Raw genomic sequence first — 16,685 nt, 5'->3', positions numbered from 1 at the left:
AAAATAAAATAAGTGCAGAGTTGTAAGATGTTTGTGCTGCGTTTCTGTTTTGTTGCTCATCCAGTGGAATGAGCAGAAGCCCAGGGGCGGCTCTCCTGCTTCCTGTGAAGCCCACCGGCGCCCCGACCCCCGCCCGAGACCCCGCACTGACCTCACACAGCCCCGCAGACACCCATCTCTCCTGTAAACTGTACAGCAGGTGTTATAAGGTCACCACCCTCCAAAAAAAAAAACACCAAATGTGAAATATCATACTCTGAAATAATCTCATTATAATAACAGCCGAAGTCATTTTTAAAAAGTGTGTGGGTGTAATTTCAAGTAACCTCTAATCCAAAACGTCAACGGTTCAATGGCATAATAGTAATAACGAAGAACACACACAATACAAAAGTGTCGAGTCCCAGCAGCACACACCCCCCCCCAGAGAGAGAGAGGGTTGGGAAGGGAAGTGAAGGAAGAGAGAGAGGGAGAGGGAGACAGAGAGAGAGGGAGGGAGAGAGAGAGAGAGAGAGAGAGGGTCTCCACCGACAGAAGCGCTGCAGCGCACAAACACACACTCCGCGCCGACGCACAGGCACTGCGCACCGGCTCTCTTCTCCGCGTCCGGCCGCCGCTGTGGGACGGAGCTGCTCGGGTGGCGGAGGAGGCGCAGTCAGGGCACTTGCATTGCAGGGAGGCTGGCATTCATCATGGCATTCATGAGAAGCAGACCCGTGAAAGGCACCGGGAGACGGGCGGCAGGGAGCTGACGGTGAAAGCATTGAATACGGGATCCTGAAAGGGTGGAAGTGATTCCTCGCAGGAAAGGAAAAAGTGAGTCTTTAATCCCGGCGAAGGACGGCTGCTGCAGATGAGCGGCTTCACACAGCAGTGAAGGACAACTGCAGCGCATGTGTCGCCCTGGCGCAGCTGATGGGACACGGCGCCGCGCCGCTGCGGGACATGGACGCCTGCAGCTGGAAACGGCTTTCGGTCGCCGAAGTTAGACGCAGAGAGTCGCGCTGGAAAATAAATTCTTGATTTTATTAATCTCTTCACATATTTTATTTTATTTTATGTTATGGTTCTTCTGGGGAACTTAACACTGATCCTGAGCTGCAGATACATGAAATAAGTGGGAATGCAGGGCTGGCAACACAGCTGTGTGACAAAACAAGATTGAAAAAAAACTATAGCACGATTTCCAAGTTTCTTTTTAACCCCCACACGTGTGCTGGTCTGACGGGACACTCCTCGCACTGTGGACTGACAGTTTGATCCTTTCTGTGATTTTTCCAGTTTTGTTTTCTTTCAGTCTCTTTGGCTGCTGACGCCGATTGGCAGTGCAAGCGGGGCTGCCGGCCGTTAATTGACTTCACTGTGGACATGTTGGTGTGGGTCACCATGGCTGTTAATTGACTTCACTGTGGACATGTTGGTGTGGGTCACCATGGCTGTTAATTGACTTCACTGTGGACATGTTGGTGTGGGTCACCATGGCGGTTCATTGACTTCACTGTGGACATGTTGGTGTGGGTCACCATGGCAGTTCATTGACTTCACTGTGGACATGCTGGTTCCCATGGCGGTTCATTGACCTGGCTTGGACATGCTGCTGTGGGTCACCTTGACGTGCGTCTCTGCCATCAGCGCGCCGGCTCTCGGTCACTCACAGTGGGGAAACCTGCGCACCAAGGGGGCGGACAGAGAGGGCAACGAACTGGACAAACACGCCTCCCAGCCGCATATTATTTTCATCCTGGCTGACGATCAAGGCTTCAGAGACGTGGGTTACCACGGCTCCGAGATTAAAACCCCGACCCTGGACAGGCTGGCCGCGGAGGGAGTGAAACTGGAGAATTACTACGTGCAGCCGATCTGCAGCCCCTCCAGGAGCCAGTTCATAACGGGCAGGTAAGTGTAATAATGGACAGTAGCAGGAATGCAGTATGTCCAGTTTTGACCCTTCAGACCCCACCTTTGTCTTGTGCAGAACAACGTCTGAATCGGCTGCTTTAAACAGCTGCGTGGAAACGTCGTTTTCAATGCATTGAACTGCAATTTTAAGGCTCCCAGGCCAATTCAAAAACACAACCATAGACAACGTTTTTGTTTTTATTACATAAGCATCTACCCCGTTCCTCTTAACACAAAAACGCCAGAAACAAGTAGGTTAGGTCCGCAGCAGAGCTCTGACAGGCTCTCTCCTCCCAGGGGTATCAGGTTTGCAATGTGAAAAGTGCTCAGTGGTCCAGATTGCCTTGAGCACAACACCGACCCTGATCCCCTGAAGACGGGTTTCACAGCTCCAGGAAGTTCCCTGGTCTGCAAAGTGACACTTAACCCTGCGCCTGAGAAGACCGTCCTCCTCTCCGCGTCCACTGGGCTTCCTGGGCTATTGCACTAGGATTAGGAACTGTTCTGTCATCCGTACAACACTGGGACTTTAGGGTGTATATACACATATTTTTACATGAATGGGAAGCAGCCATAATATTAACTCTTTTACTTTCAGTATCAATATCCCTAAAACATTTCCCTTGGATTGTATCGATAGTATTACCCATCATGCACAACTGTCTCAGTAAAGTTCATATCTATACAGGGATGAGAAACTCGATATAAATATTTCATTAGTATGAACGCAAACGTGTTTTAGCTGATATTCTCACGTGTTCTTCAGGTCTATGCTGTGTAGCTCATAGCCCCTGCCCAGCACGACTGACACATCCTTATTGTATGAGATGTTGTGTCCAGGGTTCACATCGACCTGCTGTAGATTAATCATTTTGTGCATGTGACCAAACCTCTGTTCTGGCCCACTTTACCACTAGACTGTGGCCCCGGAGGTCTGGGACTGACCAAAGAGACTCCTTTGCTTTGCTGCTGGTGGTCATCGTGGGGAGCTTGGGTGACTCCCTCAGTCCGCAGCACCCCCCATCTCCTCAGCTCTTTCTCTTTATTTGAGGGTGAGCAACCACTGGTGTCTTTTGATCTGTAGTCGATAACAGGCCGTGTTTCTCAGCGCTCGTTCGAGGTGGCTGTTAATGAACTACTCACACCGCGGATGCTTACTCTGTGTTCATGCTGGGCGATCCTCAAGTGCGCCAATGAGAGTTTGATTAAATTGATCCCGGTTTGAATGGAGTGTGCAAACTGAGCGGGACAGTGATCCCAGGGCTGGTCTGACATGTTTGATCTAGACGAGTGCCAAGAGGCTGCCCATTCAGAAAGAAAGGCAGGAGATAAAGCGCTGCAGAGTTGCGGGTTTCATCCCAGACTTCAAACGGTTTTGGACGACTGTGTAGAGAAGCAGCTGGGATTGTTAGCAGAATATGGTACCGTTCCATCAACACAGCAAAAAAGAGAAGCTCGCCTCTTAGTGGAGCTGTGCCAGAGCGTTCAGAGAGCACATTGTTCCCTGAAATTACCTGGACTCCTGCCTCCCTGAGGACAGGCCGGTGAACAGGCTGGAGACGGGAGTCGATGAGGGACATATAACCACAACTAGAAACGATGCATTACTGTACGTATACTGTATGGGCTGCTGTATTTATATCGAGTTTATTTATTTATTTTGTCAGTTAACGGTTTGTGCTGAGAGCGTCGGTGCTCTGAGCTCTCGAACCCGCTGCGGGCGCCCCTGGTTCACACGGCCAGCTGTATGCGCCTCCCTTCCCAGCTGCTTCAGAGCGCTGTGGAGCTATGAACCGAGTTCTGTCATTTTAAAAGCTCCTGACCTGAAAAGTGAATTCAGATGCTGTCCCCAATCAGATGCATGTTGCAAGAAGCATTTCACAATATTAAAAGGCTTGTTTGAGGCCAGAGAGAAGTATTCATAACATCACATGATTTAACCAAAGCATCTCTGGCGCCATTTATCTTTCCTTAAGCTGTGCTGTTCGAATCCATTCATTGATCAGACAATTTTCTTATGAACTTTTCCAAGAACCGATATGGGTCTTAAAAATGACAAACTATTATGAGAAATTTAATTCAAGGGATTTCTGAAGCTGGGCAAACACATTCGGCAGCCTGACCTGGGTGGGGAAGGTGTTTTCTTTCAGAGGAACCGAAACCCTGGCCCTGTCGGCGCCCCACTGCTCTCCGTGTTGGGAGCTGTTTGGCAAAGGGCCAGTGAGGCCATAATCCCAGTTTATTGAGAGTGTGTCTCTGGCGGACTGCTGTCTGTCTTCACATCCTTAATGAAGAATGTGCTTCAGAGTCTCCAAAGCCCCTCACTCATTGTCTGCAAGAGAACAACAAACTGTGTGTGTGCTGTTCTTTTTCTGTAAATGAACACATGAACATATACAATGAACTTACAAACAGACACCACCCCATACACCTACACACACACACATGTAGGTTAGCCTGAATAGTTTTGAAAACAAATGCAATTTAGCAACTATGAGGCGTGGAAGTGGTTTTATTTGGCACTGAGGAGGTGTCACTTCAAAAGAGGAGTGAAAGGGAGTCATCTGCACAAATCTGATGTGTGGCAGGAGCTGCTGTGCTCTCTGCCTCTCTTAAGGCTCAGCGGGCACTTTTATCCAAACACAGGGTGGGTGGTGTGGCATTAGCAGCTGTTTCTGCTGAGTCAGCAGGGCCTCGGGTATGCCCACTCTGCTGCTGCAGTCCTGCCTGTTCTGTAGATCCATTTCAGCTGACTTTTTAAACGAAGGGTGAAGTAGACTTAACATAGTGCACGTGGCAGCAGGTATCTCCCCCCTCTGCCCAGCCTGTGAGTCTGAAGGGCTGGTGCTTCCTGACATTGACGCTGCCATGGTCACGAGTAACCAGTTTATCACCGCTCAGCCGCCCACAGCCTCAGAGCCAGGTCCTCACAGTGGGGGGTCACCCAAACTCCTGACGATAACCACCACCAGGCCACAGCGTCGCCCTAGTCTGGGGTTAGAGCCTCCACTGTGCTGCAGGAAACCCGAGTCTGAGTCAGTTCAGTCACATGAGTCTGTCATCGCTGCTCTGTGTGCAGATGGGGAGCGAGTGTGTTTCCTTCCTGTTCTGCCCAACGACAGAGCCAAAACACAGCGATAATGCCTGGTATCCACACAGGCCTGCCCCTATAGTGCCCAGTGCCCACACAGCCCTGCAGCTATAGTGCCCACACAGCCCTGCTCCTATAGTGCCCACACAGCCCTGCAGCTATAGATTCCCACACAGCCCTGCTCCTATAGTGCCCAGTGCCCACACAGCCCTGCTCCTATAGTGCCCACACAGCCCTGCAGCTATAGTGCCCACACAGCCCTGCTCCTATAGTGCCCAGTGCCCACACAGCCCTGCTCCTATAGTGCCCACACAGCCCTGCAGCTATAGTGCCCACACAGCCCTGCTCCTATAGTGCCCAGTGCCCACACAGCCCTGCTCCTATAGTGCCCACACAGCCCTGCTGCTATAGTGCCCACACAGCCCTGCTCCTATAGTGCCCACACAGCCCTGCCCCTATAGTGCCCAGTGCCCACACAGCCCTGCTCCTATAGTGCCCACACAGCCCTGCCCCTATAGTGCCCACACAGCCCTGCAGCTATAGTGCCCACACAGCCCTGCTGCTATAGTGTCCACACAGCCCTGCTCCTATAGTGCCCACACAGCCCTGCTCCTATAGTGCCCACACAGCCCTGCAGCTATAGTGCCCACACAGCCCTGCAGCTATAGTGCCCACACAGCCCTGCCCCTATAGTGCCCACACAGCCCTGCAGCTATAGTGCCCACACAGCCCTGCTCCTATAGTGCCCAGTGCCCACACAGCCCTGCTCCTATAGTGCCCACACAGCCCTGCAGCTATAGTGCCCACACAGCCCTGCTGCTATAGTGCCCACACAGCCCTGCTCCTATAGTGCCCACACAGCCCTGCTCCTATAGTGCCCACACAGCCCTGCTGCTATAGTGCCCACACAGCCCTGCAGCTATAGTGCCCACACAGCCCTGCCCCTATAGTGCCCACACAGCCCTGCAGCTATAGTGCCCACACAGCCCTGCCCCTATAGTGTCCACACAGCCCTGCTCCTATAGTGCCCACACAGCCGTGCCCCTATAGTGCCCACACAGCCCTACTCCTATAGTGCCCACACAGCCCTGCAGCTATAGTGCCCACACAGCCCTGCCGCTATAGTGCCCAGTGCTCACACAGCCGGTCTGTCATTCCCTCATTTTCTTTTCTACCGTGTCATGTCTGTGAAAGCAGCCGTGAAGGTGTTTGCTTACGTTACTAATCCGTGCTGGCATGTCATGAGGGGGAGAGAGATGGAGGGGCAGAAGTGTCCAGCATGTTGATGAAAGCAGATCAAAATGCTTTGCCCTCGGGGCATTTTTCTTTCTTTTTAATTTCCATGAGGAGAGCAGTGGAGCCGGGGTGGGAGGCGACACGGGGGCAGGTGCAGCGTGAACATCTGCCAGGCAGTCCATGCAGAGCAGTTTAATATAGTGGGGAATGCACACGTTTCCTGGCTGGTGGACGTGTCCGTTCCTCACAGAGACTTCAGGCCGGGCCAGCGCTCCTGTCACAGCAACTCTGTTAACTAATGAAACCCCCCTTGCAAACTGCAGCCCGATGCATCACAGAAGGAAAAAAGAAAGACAAGGATCATTGTGAAGTGTTGAAGCTGTCGGTTTGGAGGATCCTGACAGCTTTATTAAAAAGAAAAAGAAAAAGTTAAGCAGCTCCTGGAAGTGTCTGGGCAATCAGACCGTTTCAGACATTAGCCACGATGAATGACGAGCCGCTGGAATCGAATCCTTTGAAGGACAGAAGTTACATTTTCCATTTATTTATTTTTTTAGCTTTTTAAATGAATAACAATGACAGAGGGAGATGAGAGAAGATTAGTCAAAGATGAGTGTGTTTATGCATGTAACCTTCACTGCACAGATCTAAACAATTGTGGATCGGGTTTCTCAGCAGTGAGCCCTGCCTATAGCAGCAGTTAAACTGTTATTTCCACTCTTCAGATCTCCGTGTCCAGTTTGTGTGACTGTCAAACCAAGGGGCAGCCCAGCCACTGGGCTATTTACTAGTCAATAGTCATTAGTTAATTGATTAGTTATTGTTTCTTTTGTTATCTTGCACTGGGTGGCCAATTCAGCAACTGTTTATGAGCTCAGTTCAGCTACAGGTCTGTCCAGCCACCAATTATCTCCGCTGTGTCCCTCTTCCCAGCACAGGAGAGATGAAAACCACACACCGGCATCCTCCGCTACGTGCACAGACGAGACAACGGCCGCTTCTCGTTCTGCAAACCCAAACGCGTCTGACTGACACAGCTCTCTCTGATAACACCGCAGGCTGCCGGGCACCCGGCCAAGCACAGTGCTACGCCACGCTCGGCCAACAGCACGCCCGCCCCGTGGGAATCCCAGCCACGGTCTGCTAGAGGCACAGCTGACTGGAGCCGCTGATCTGGGGACTGCAGGGGCCGCTTCCTGTGTGGAAGCCTCAGACACGCAAGAGGCCCCGGACTGTCAGTACCAATCTAGCGAGATTGATGTTCCCCACATGCAGTCGTGTCTTACAGTATCTGCGACAGTGTACTCTGACATAATAATGTGCTAAACACAATCCCTCCTCAGCCTCAGTGGAGCGTATACTATAGTAATCGGCGATAAACGAAAAACTTGTTTTAATTGGTCCTGTCTCTGAGCTTCATAGTTCTCGTCTGATAATCTGTTGTGTCCAGTTGCAATGTTTCATTTCACTCCTGCAGCGCAGTGTGGGCTGCTGTATCCCCGCTGCCCTGCACTTTGTCAAAAGCAAATCCTCCATCCGAGGGTACAGAGAGAAGAGAGAGGACAGAGACTGCGAACTGGGAGGGGCGTGTTCCTGTCTGTGTGCGCAGGCGAGCGATGACAGGGTGAACAGGAAGGGACGATGGAGATCTCTCTGGGCCGGACCGTGATTAATAAATACATTGATTAAAAACGCATCGGGTGGAGAAGGAAACCTGCGCAGTAAGATTGTGCATTTTGAGGTGGAAGTAGCATGTGGTCATTGAGCATTACAGATATGGATATAAATGTATTTATTTGTTTGTTGATTCATTCATTGATGTTTCTGTGATGTGTGCTATTAAGAAATTAAATGCATGAATCTATAGAAATTGTAAGAGCACTGCTAACATCTGGACCAGACTCATGTCAGATTCACAGGAGCAGGTTCAGAGAGGCTCAGCTCTTAGAACATAAGAACATAAGAGAATGTCCAAACCAGAGGAGCCCATTCGCCCCATCGTGCTCGTTTGGTGTCCATTAATAACTAAGTGATCAAGGATCCTATCCAGTCTGTTTTTGAATGTTCCCAAATTGTCTCTTCAGCCACATCGCTGGGGAGTTTGTTCAGATTGTGACGCCTCTCTGTGTGAAGAAGTGTCTCCTGTTTTCTGTCTTGAATGCCTTGAAGCCCATTTCCATTTGTGTCCCCGGGTGCGTGTGTCCCTGCTGATCTGGAAAAGCTCCTCTGGTTTGATGTGGTCGATGCCTTTCGTGACGTTGAAGACTTGAATCAAGTCCCCGAAGTCCACACTTCACACAACACGGGTCAGGGCTGTATCAGACACACTATCAAAGCCTTTTGCTTCAGTGAAAAATAAGCTTCATATTTTCAATTTGCACATAAATCTCAAGAGCAACAAGTCCTAGCCCAATATATTGCCAGATTTGCACCTTTAAACTTTCACAGTTACTCACAGAAAACTGGGAAGCACATTTTTGACCGGGAGCCAAAAGCTTTGTAAATCACGCCTGTAGAGCTTTAAACGTCATTCCTGTTCCCTGATATGATATTCAGTGTCTTTTCCAGCTCGCCCGGGATGTGTAGAAACAGCCTGTCTGCCTGTAAACTCCCGCTCTGTTCTGTCTGTCTAGATACCAGATCCACACGGGGCTGCAGCACTCGGTGATCCGGCCCACGCAGCCCAACTGCCTGCCTCTGGACAACGTCACGCTACCTCAGAAGCTGAAGGACGTGGGCTACGCCACACACATGGTGGGCAAGTGGCACCTGGGCTTCTACAAGAGGGACTGCATGCCCACCCAGCGGGGCTTTGACTCCTTCTTCGGCTCGCTGCTGGGGAGCGGGGACTACTACAGCCACTTCAAGTGCGATAGCCCGGGCGTGTGCGGCTACGACCTGTACGAGGGTGAGAGCGCGGCCTGGGGGCAGGGCAGCGGCCTGTACTCCACGCTCATGTACACGCAGAAGGTGGAAGGCATCCTGGCGGCGCACGACCCGCGCCGGCCGCTCTTCCTGTACGTGGCCTTCCAGGCGGTACACTCCCCGCTACAAGTGCCCAGCAGGTACCTGGAGCGCTACCGGTCCATCCCCAACCTGCACCGCCGCAAGTACGCCGCCATGGTGAGCTGCCTGGACGAGGCGGTGCTCAACATCACCCAGGCACTGAAGCGGTACGGGTACTACGACAACAGCATCCTGGTGTACTCCTCGGACAACGGGGGCCAGCCCATGGCCGGCGGCAGCAACTGGCCCCTGCGCGGCAGCAAGGGCACCTACTGGGAGGGCGGCATCCGTGCGGTGGGCTTCGTGCACAGCCCCCTGCTGGCCAACCGGGGCGGCCGCTGCCGTGGCCTGGTGCACATCACCGACTGGTACCCCACGCTGGTGACGCTGGCCGAGGGGCAGCTGGAGGAGGACCTGCACCTGGACGGCTACGACGTGTGGGAGGCCATCAGCGAGGGCCGGCCGTCCCCCCGCCAGGACATCCTGCACAACATCGACCCCATCTACATCAAGGCCAAGAACGGCTCCTGGAAGGCCGGGTTCGGCATCTGGAACACCGCCGTCCAGGCCGCCATCCGCGTGGGCCACTGGAAGCTGCTGACGGGCATCCCCGGGTACAGTGACTGGGTGCCCCCGCAGACCTTCTCCAGCCTCATGACCAACCGCTGGCACAGCGAGCGCGTGTCCTGGGACCGGGGCAAGTCCGTGTGGCTCTTCAACATCACGGCCGACCCCTACGAGCGTGTGGACCTCTCCCGGCGCCACCCCGAGGTGGTCAAGCGGCTGCTGCTCAAACTGGCCCAGTACAACAAGACCGCTGTGCCGGTCCGCTACCCCGCCAAGGACTCCCGCAGCAACCCCCAGCTGCACGGGGGTGTCTGGGGCCCCTGGTACAAGGAGGAAGAGGAGGAGGAGGGCGGCGGGAATCTCATCACCAACCACCTGGACAAGAAGAGGAGAAGGAAGAAAGTCAAGAAGAAACGCAAGCTGAGGAGGAAGTCTTGAGGGGAACTAGGACCTTGTGTGTCGCTTGGGGATGTTTTTCTCAGGGATAATTATTCTGTTCTAGGTTCAGAACAAACGGGTCAGTCTTCCTCTGGGCCCTGGGTTCTGCTGAGAGCCCACAGAGGAGGAACCGGGCCCGGGGAACACGGCAGGTATGGTATGAGACTCCAGGTATGAGACCCTCCTGCTGATTTCAAACACTGCTGCTGTGCTGAGTTTGTTTTTCTCCCTCGACTAAAAAGTCCGATTCCCCTGTTTCCTTGTGTCGGGGCATTGTTCTGGTGTTTTGTGTGGGTCGGGTCTAGTGCGGCTTCAGGGCTGTTAGACCAACTACATTTAGTCTGAATGTAAACAGGACAAGCTCTTATGAATCCTTTATTTGCCCAAGGATCTGTCCTGAATAGGATTCTAGTTGTCGAGTGCCATTTCTGCTGAGAGGAGAAGCTGTTTTTTATTATCTCAATGTTTGAATACATTGTTGGATAAAGTACCTAGAATTGGTATTTTATTACGAAATGAACGGGTTTTACAAGTGCTCTTTTCTGTGTAAAAACAAGTGCTGTTTGTCTTTTACCACCGTTTTCACTGGTTCTGCTTCCAGTTTCCCTCTTGAATGTACAAAAGGCAAATAAAATAAAACCTTGAAAACAGGGCGTTTCCTTCTTCGGTCTCTGTTTACTTTGGAGTCGTATTGTACTTTCTGCCCGTCACGCTGTGTTGAGTGTTTCTGGGAGTCGGAGCGTTACTTTAAAAGCAAAACAATACATGTTGACATCGATTGCAAAGCTGAAACTCAGATATTCGGGCAGCCCCTTTCCGTTATCCCAGCATGATGACAGGGGCTGATATTTCACAATAAATTATATTTAAAACTACAGTAAAGACACATTTTCTGTTTTGCTCTTGCTGGATCCGTCAGCAGGAGTTAACGCTCCACGGCAGGACAAGGCCGGTTGGGGAGCTCAGTGTCCTGGGATAGAAAAGCCGTGACTCTGCACACGCATCACTCGACACGTCTTCATTTAAAGGCATCCTATAAACCTGCCAATATAACATTACAAACCTTGGCCAACTTGTCAGGAATTGCAAATGAGAACTTTGCATTTGGGAGAGTTGTTGTAAATGATTTAGAAATGTAAACGTTGGCCTGCCATGGCCTTCGACGCTCGCTCTTCCTGAAAGTGCCCACAGTGTCACAGACCTCGACCGGGTGAGAGGCAGAGGCCGTTCGTGTGATGCGGCCCTTGAAGAAAATATTATATATCACTATTATTATTATTATTATTATTATTATTATTATTATTATTATTAATCTAATGTAAACCATCACTGTCTTTCCAGTACTTTCTGGATGAGCCCTTTTCAAATCAATCAATTAATCAATAAATAATGTGACTCGTATTCAGTTATTCGGGGGTTCCTAACAAATAAGCAAAGGTAGTTAATTTGATATTGATATGTGTATAGGGACCCTTTAAATACAAGTTAAGGGTCTGTGGATCCCAGCAGCTCATGGACTGTGTGTGTGTGTGTGTGTGTGTGTGTCTCTCTCTCTCTCTCTCTCTCTCTCTCTCTCTCCACTGCATCGGCCGCAGTCAGTGCAGCTGTTTGTGTTGCTTCTTCAGCCTAAACTCTCCAGCCGGTGTGAACCTCCCTTCTGCAAAGGAGCCTGGCTAAAAACGCATGGACTACAGTCCCAAATCACATGAGAAACAAACACGTTTGATGAAGCACAACAGCAAACTCTGGAAATGGGGATCTAAGTGTTACTTTCTCATCTGCAGCCATACAGTCGCCTCGTCACTGTGCCCCTGTCACGCAGCACAACACAACACAGACACACTTGCTCTGTGGCACTCACAAATATACCACAATATTCACTTACATGCACACACAGAAAACACACATGCATGTCCACACTCTCACAGACAACATGCACACAGACATGCACATATAAAGCAATACGCTTGCGCATACAAAAAACACACAAGTTATTTAGTAAGAAACTGAAACCCCTACCCTCCCTGTCCTCTGACTGACAGCCGTGTTTGGGATTCCCAGTGAAGAGAACCCAGAATGGTCTAACATGGAAAATATGTTACATTTGTCAGAGCAGCGATGTGGGGTTTTCGTCCTTCTGGCTCCACACAGTCATACCAGTCCTGGAACATATTTTCTGTCTAAATGGTTTAATGCCAGAAATTCTTGTGGGCTGAAGCAGTTGTTTGCAATCCTGTCCAGTAAGATAATTGAATCTGTTTCACCAGGATGCCAGGGATGACCCGCCCCCCCAGGCAGCCTGAGTAATCCTCTCTGTGCGAGTGAGTCCATGTCGGGAGCGGCCGGCTCAGCGTGGGGGTCTCGGTGGGGGGGAGGCAGTGGAAGGGCAGGGGGTGTGACGTCATTTCAGACTGAAACCGCTCGGCCCCTGATGAAATACCTTGGCACCGCACGGCCCCGACTGGATTTGCTCTCTGATTCCGAGGCACGCCCTGAGAAACGGAAATGAGAGAATCACAGGATGCACACAGTACAGTACAATGTGTGGATCGACACGCAGAGGTGTGTCAACCTTCCCATCACTGTGCATCCAAAGCCAGAGAAGCACACGTGTCACCTGGCACACATGTGGCTGCGTGGAGACTGTTGCTGTGAAGGAAGGACCACACTTGTGTCGGCAGTACAGAGCAGACAGACACTGGTTCAGACAGCACCAGCCCCAGGGCACAGGGCCCAGTGTGTGTGCGTGTAGCTCTCTAACTCCGTACAGCACTGTGTGGGGAATCGTTATGATACCATATGAAGATTTAATTGAATTGACGTCAGACTCCAGACGAGTGAACAGCTCGGACGCCAGTTAAAGCTCCCATAATCACTGCTGCTCCCAATCACAGATGCCCCCCCATCATCTCCAGTCCTGTGTGTTGACGGCAGGATTGTTCTCTCATATCTTCACATGAATCTCCGCATATTCAATTGTTTTTAACTGCAGTTTAACAGAGGCCTTATCAGCAGCACACAATTCATTGCTCATTAATAGCACAGCTACTGCCTCAGTGCATCAATACACACAGATATGAAGGGCTGAGAAAGTGAAAGGTGATGTGAAGTGAGAACAGAGATGAAGAGAGAGACTCTCCCCTCCACAGCAGTCTCCCTTCCCCCTCAACGTGTTCCTCCACAGCCTGAACAACTCGGCAACATAACAAGAAACACATGCACAGCAAACAACTGAGGACAGAGTGTACTTCACACTGCTCGAGCGGCGTACAGGGAGGCGCTTTACACTTTCTGTACACATTGTTCTGTAGGCCTGTACTACACACTGTTCTGTATGCCTGTAGTACAGACTGTTCTGTTCGCCTGTTGTACGCACTGTTCTGTACACAAACACTAGAAGACCCTGGACTGGACTGTGTCTCTCCAAATCCAGGGCTGCACAGCACTGCTCGAGGTCCTTACCAGCAGAGTGACAGTGCCATGGCCGGTCTACAGCAGCATTGACTGGTTGTGTTGGTTTGTGCTTTGTCATTCACACTCAGCCCATATGGAGCTTCGGCAGTCTGTTCTGGAGACACACAGGACGCACCTCATCCTGACATCACTTTAGCACTAAAGAAGGAAGCGAGAAGTGTGTATCTTCAACAAGCTGCTGCTGGGTTTGGGCGTCAGTGTTGAGAGTTTGCAGATCGAGAGGGAGGGAGAGTGAGAGAGGGAGAGAGAGAGAGAGAGAGAGGGAGAGCTGCACACTTAGACTGACAGGTTCCGATGCTGTAATGTGTCAGACATGCAGATTTGATTTCACACCTTCAGGAGCAGAGCGGTTCCTGGCAGCCGTCCTGACTGTGCGTACCGTGTGTTGCTGTTCATAGAGGCGCTGCCTGCCGGCTCCCAGAGACACGGCGCTGCGGGGAACGGGTGTCTGCTGCGGCCGTGTGAGCGTCCTGCTCCCCCCAGCCCAGCTGTGTGCGTTATGACTGGGCCTGATCTTTATGAGTCTCCCAGCTGAGGCCTGGGCAGCGGGACCACCAGGAAGCAGCCCCCCACTGAGGCATGGTGACCCTCTGTCCCCAGCACTCTGATTAAGCACTGGGGCGCGGTTCCCAAATGTAAACAGAGGAAGTGGAGAGCTCTTCAAACAAAACCACAGCAAACCGAACTGAACACAGAGCGGCTGGAGAGATGGTCAATGCAGAGGCAGTGGTGTGATATGATCTTACTTATACACTATAACAACACAAAAGGATGTATAAAACAGAGGTTCTAAGAATCACAGTAGTGCTGCTATAAGTCTAGAATAATAAATACGAATTTTCCAGAAACATTCTGCTTTTACATCGATCACTCTGTTTCTCTTTCTCTCTGTTCTGCACTTACACTGAAATGCCCCAGGTCTTCACACCGCTGCTGTCACATCTGTTTCACTCCTCTTCACACAGTCAATTCCTGTAAGAGGAGAGAGGACTGGTGAATCTGCAGCCCCTTCCTATGAAGAGTCTTCAGAAAGCCCGTCAGATTGTCTCCTGCTCACAGATCTCACTGATAAACCGAGTTAAACACTCGCCACTCAACACAAATTCAAGCCATTTTCTCACAAATGCTTTTGAATCTATCATTCTTTTCCTGTAACGTTAAGAACGCTCTCCTCCTCTAAACAGTGAAAGCGACGGTGACAGTGTAAACAGTCTGAGTGCTGAGCGCTGTATTTACATTGACTGGACTGGGTCAGCCAGCAGGATAATGTATGTTCATTTTAGTCTTTTCATTCCATTACCTAAGTTTTGTAAGTAGAGAAAAAAAACGCAGACAAGAAAAAATGACCAGAAAGGTCTTCCATGTTTCTCTGAAACACAAACCCTTCGCTGTCAGACAGAGAGCCGCGACACAGAGACCTGCACCCCCGCCCCGGCCCCGGGACACCAGAGGTGATAAAAACATTGCCCTCAATCACTTCCACACGCTATCCATCACCGGCCTGTGACACGGGGGGCTGCTCCATTGCCCAGCCTGGGGGTCCGGCTCAGAGGATGCTGGCAGGAATGCGAGGTCAGTAGAGGTCAGTTCCCGATTCCCAATCTCCTTCACCGCCTCCCCCAAACCGAATCTGCACTAGCGCCGTGTTGCTGTGCGCCGCCTCTCGGTGGCCTGTGTTTCACATGGATATCTGAGCAGCAGCTGCCCATGCAGACCGCGGCTGTGTGAGGCACATTCATCAGGATCAGCAGCCACCCCTCTCCCTGGGGTCGATTAGACGAGGAAGTGTTAAGGGTGACAGACGGCTCCCCTCCTGAGACCTCTCCGCAGGCTGGGCGGGAACGCATCGTGTGTCCTCGACTGCCAAGACGCACTAATTCGCTCAACAGACACCTGGAGCTGCACAGACAGGCCCCCGACACAGGGTCTTGAGTTTACTCCACAGACACTCGGACAGCTGTGGCTGAGGGCTGAGTGGAACAGGTGGGTGAAATACCTTGCTGAGGGACACACCTGGAGTTTGAACCCACAACCCTCTAATTGTAGGTGCAGAGTGCTAATCACTGTCCTCACTGCTGGGGACCGAAACAGAAATTCGGGGAAATGAAACCTGTCTGAAACCCGGACGACGGGGGTGTCGAAGAAGGAAGGCCGCTCTCCACGTCCCACCCAAACTGAGTCCCCTGCAGAGACCTGCTGACACTTCTGGACAGAGACACAAGACAGAGCTTCTCAGAGGATGCGATGACATTGTGGGGGGGTCACTGTTAAATTAATGATAAATCCCTAATGGAAAACTCATAAGAACATAAGAACATAAGACAGTGTCCAGTCGAGAGGAGCCCATTCGCCCCATCGTACTCGTTTGGTGTCCATTAATAACTAAGTGATCAAGGATCCTATCCAGTCTGTTTTTGAATGTTCCCAAATTGTCTCTTCAGACACATCGCTGGGGAGTTTGTTCAGATTGTGACGCCTCTCTGTGTGAAGAAGTGTCTCCTGTTTTCTGTCTTGAATGCCTTGAAGCCCAATATATGTACTACTTATATAATCTATATTTGTGCTTAAATTAATTCATTGACATTGGATCCTAAGCATGACCCACAGAGCACAGACATGGCCTGGCACTGCAGGCAGATCTCTGGTGCCAGGGCGCCTCCTTGTGTCGACACACAGACAGACATGTGAGAGGTGCAGTATGGAGGGGAGACACTGGAGGGCTCTGTGAACCCAGAGATGCCTGCCTGACACACCCTCTTCATTTACACAACCATGTTGTTGCTGCAAGCCAGGTGTGTTGGACAGATATTACAGGTGGGGGTTAATTTAACACATATTAACATCCCGAGTGACATCACTGTTTCTGTTACTTAATGGATTCACAAACTGATCTACATCACAGCACCTTCTCCCATATGCAGTAATAATCACAATGTATAAATAGATATAATTGAATACAGTGCTGTGCCCTACA

At 51.0% G+C, this 16,685-nt stretch overlaps 1 protein-coding gene across 1 annotated transcript; it reads left to right on the top strand.

Annotated features, from left to right (window-relative positions):
* Positions 1 to 502: 502 nt before the first annotated feature.
* On the top strand, positions 503 to 10,890 carry arsj (arylsulfatase family, member J). Its single transcript, XM_066720906.1, has 2 exons — positions 503 to 1,896; positions 8,860 to 10,890. The coding sequence occupies exons 1-2, from the start codon at positions 1,592 to 1,594 to the stop codon at positions 10,235 to 10,237; spliced, it is 1,683 nt and encodes a 560-aa protein (XP_066577003.1). The 5' UTR covers positions 503 to 1,591; the 3' UTR covers positions 10,238 to 10,890.
* Positions 10,891 to 16,685: the final 5,795 nt, after the last annotated feature.

This window comes from Amia ocellicauda, chromosome 13, assembly GCF_036373705.1.
Source record: "Amia ocellicauda isolate fAmiCal2 chromosome 13, fAmiCal2.hap1, whole genome shotgun sequence".
In the NCBI taxonomy this organism is placed as follows: Eukaryota; Metazoa; Chordata; class Actinopteri; order Amiiformes; family Amiidae; genus Amia; species Amia ocellicauda.
Note: the sequence above shows the minus strand (reverse complement) of the source record. Positions and strands in the feature narration are given on the sequence as shown.

Bases quoted from the DNA above. Each gene is read 5' to 3' on its own strand.
- arsj (XM_066720906.1), top strand. From the start codon at position 1,592: ATGCTGCTGTGGGTCACCTTGACGTGCGTCTCTGCCATCAGCGCGCCG. The intron at 1,897-8,859 runs GTAAGTGTAATA...CTGTCTGTCTAG, and splicing joins AGCCAGTTCATAACGGGCAG to ATACCAGATCCACACGGGGC.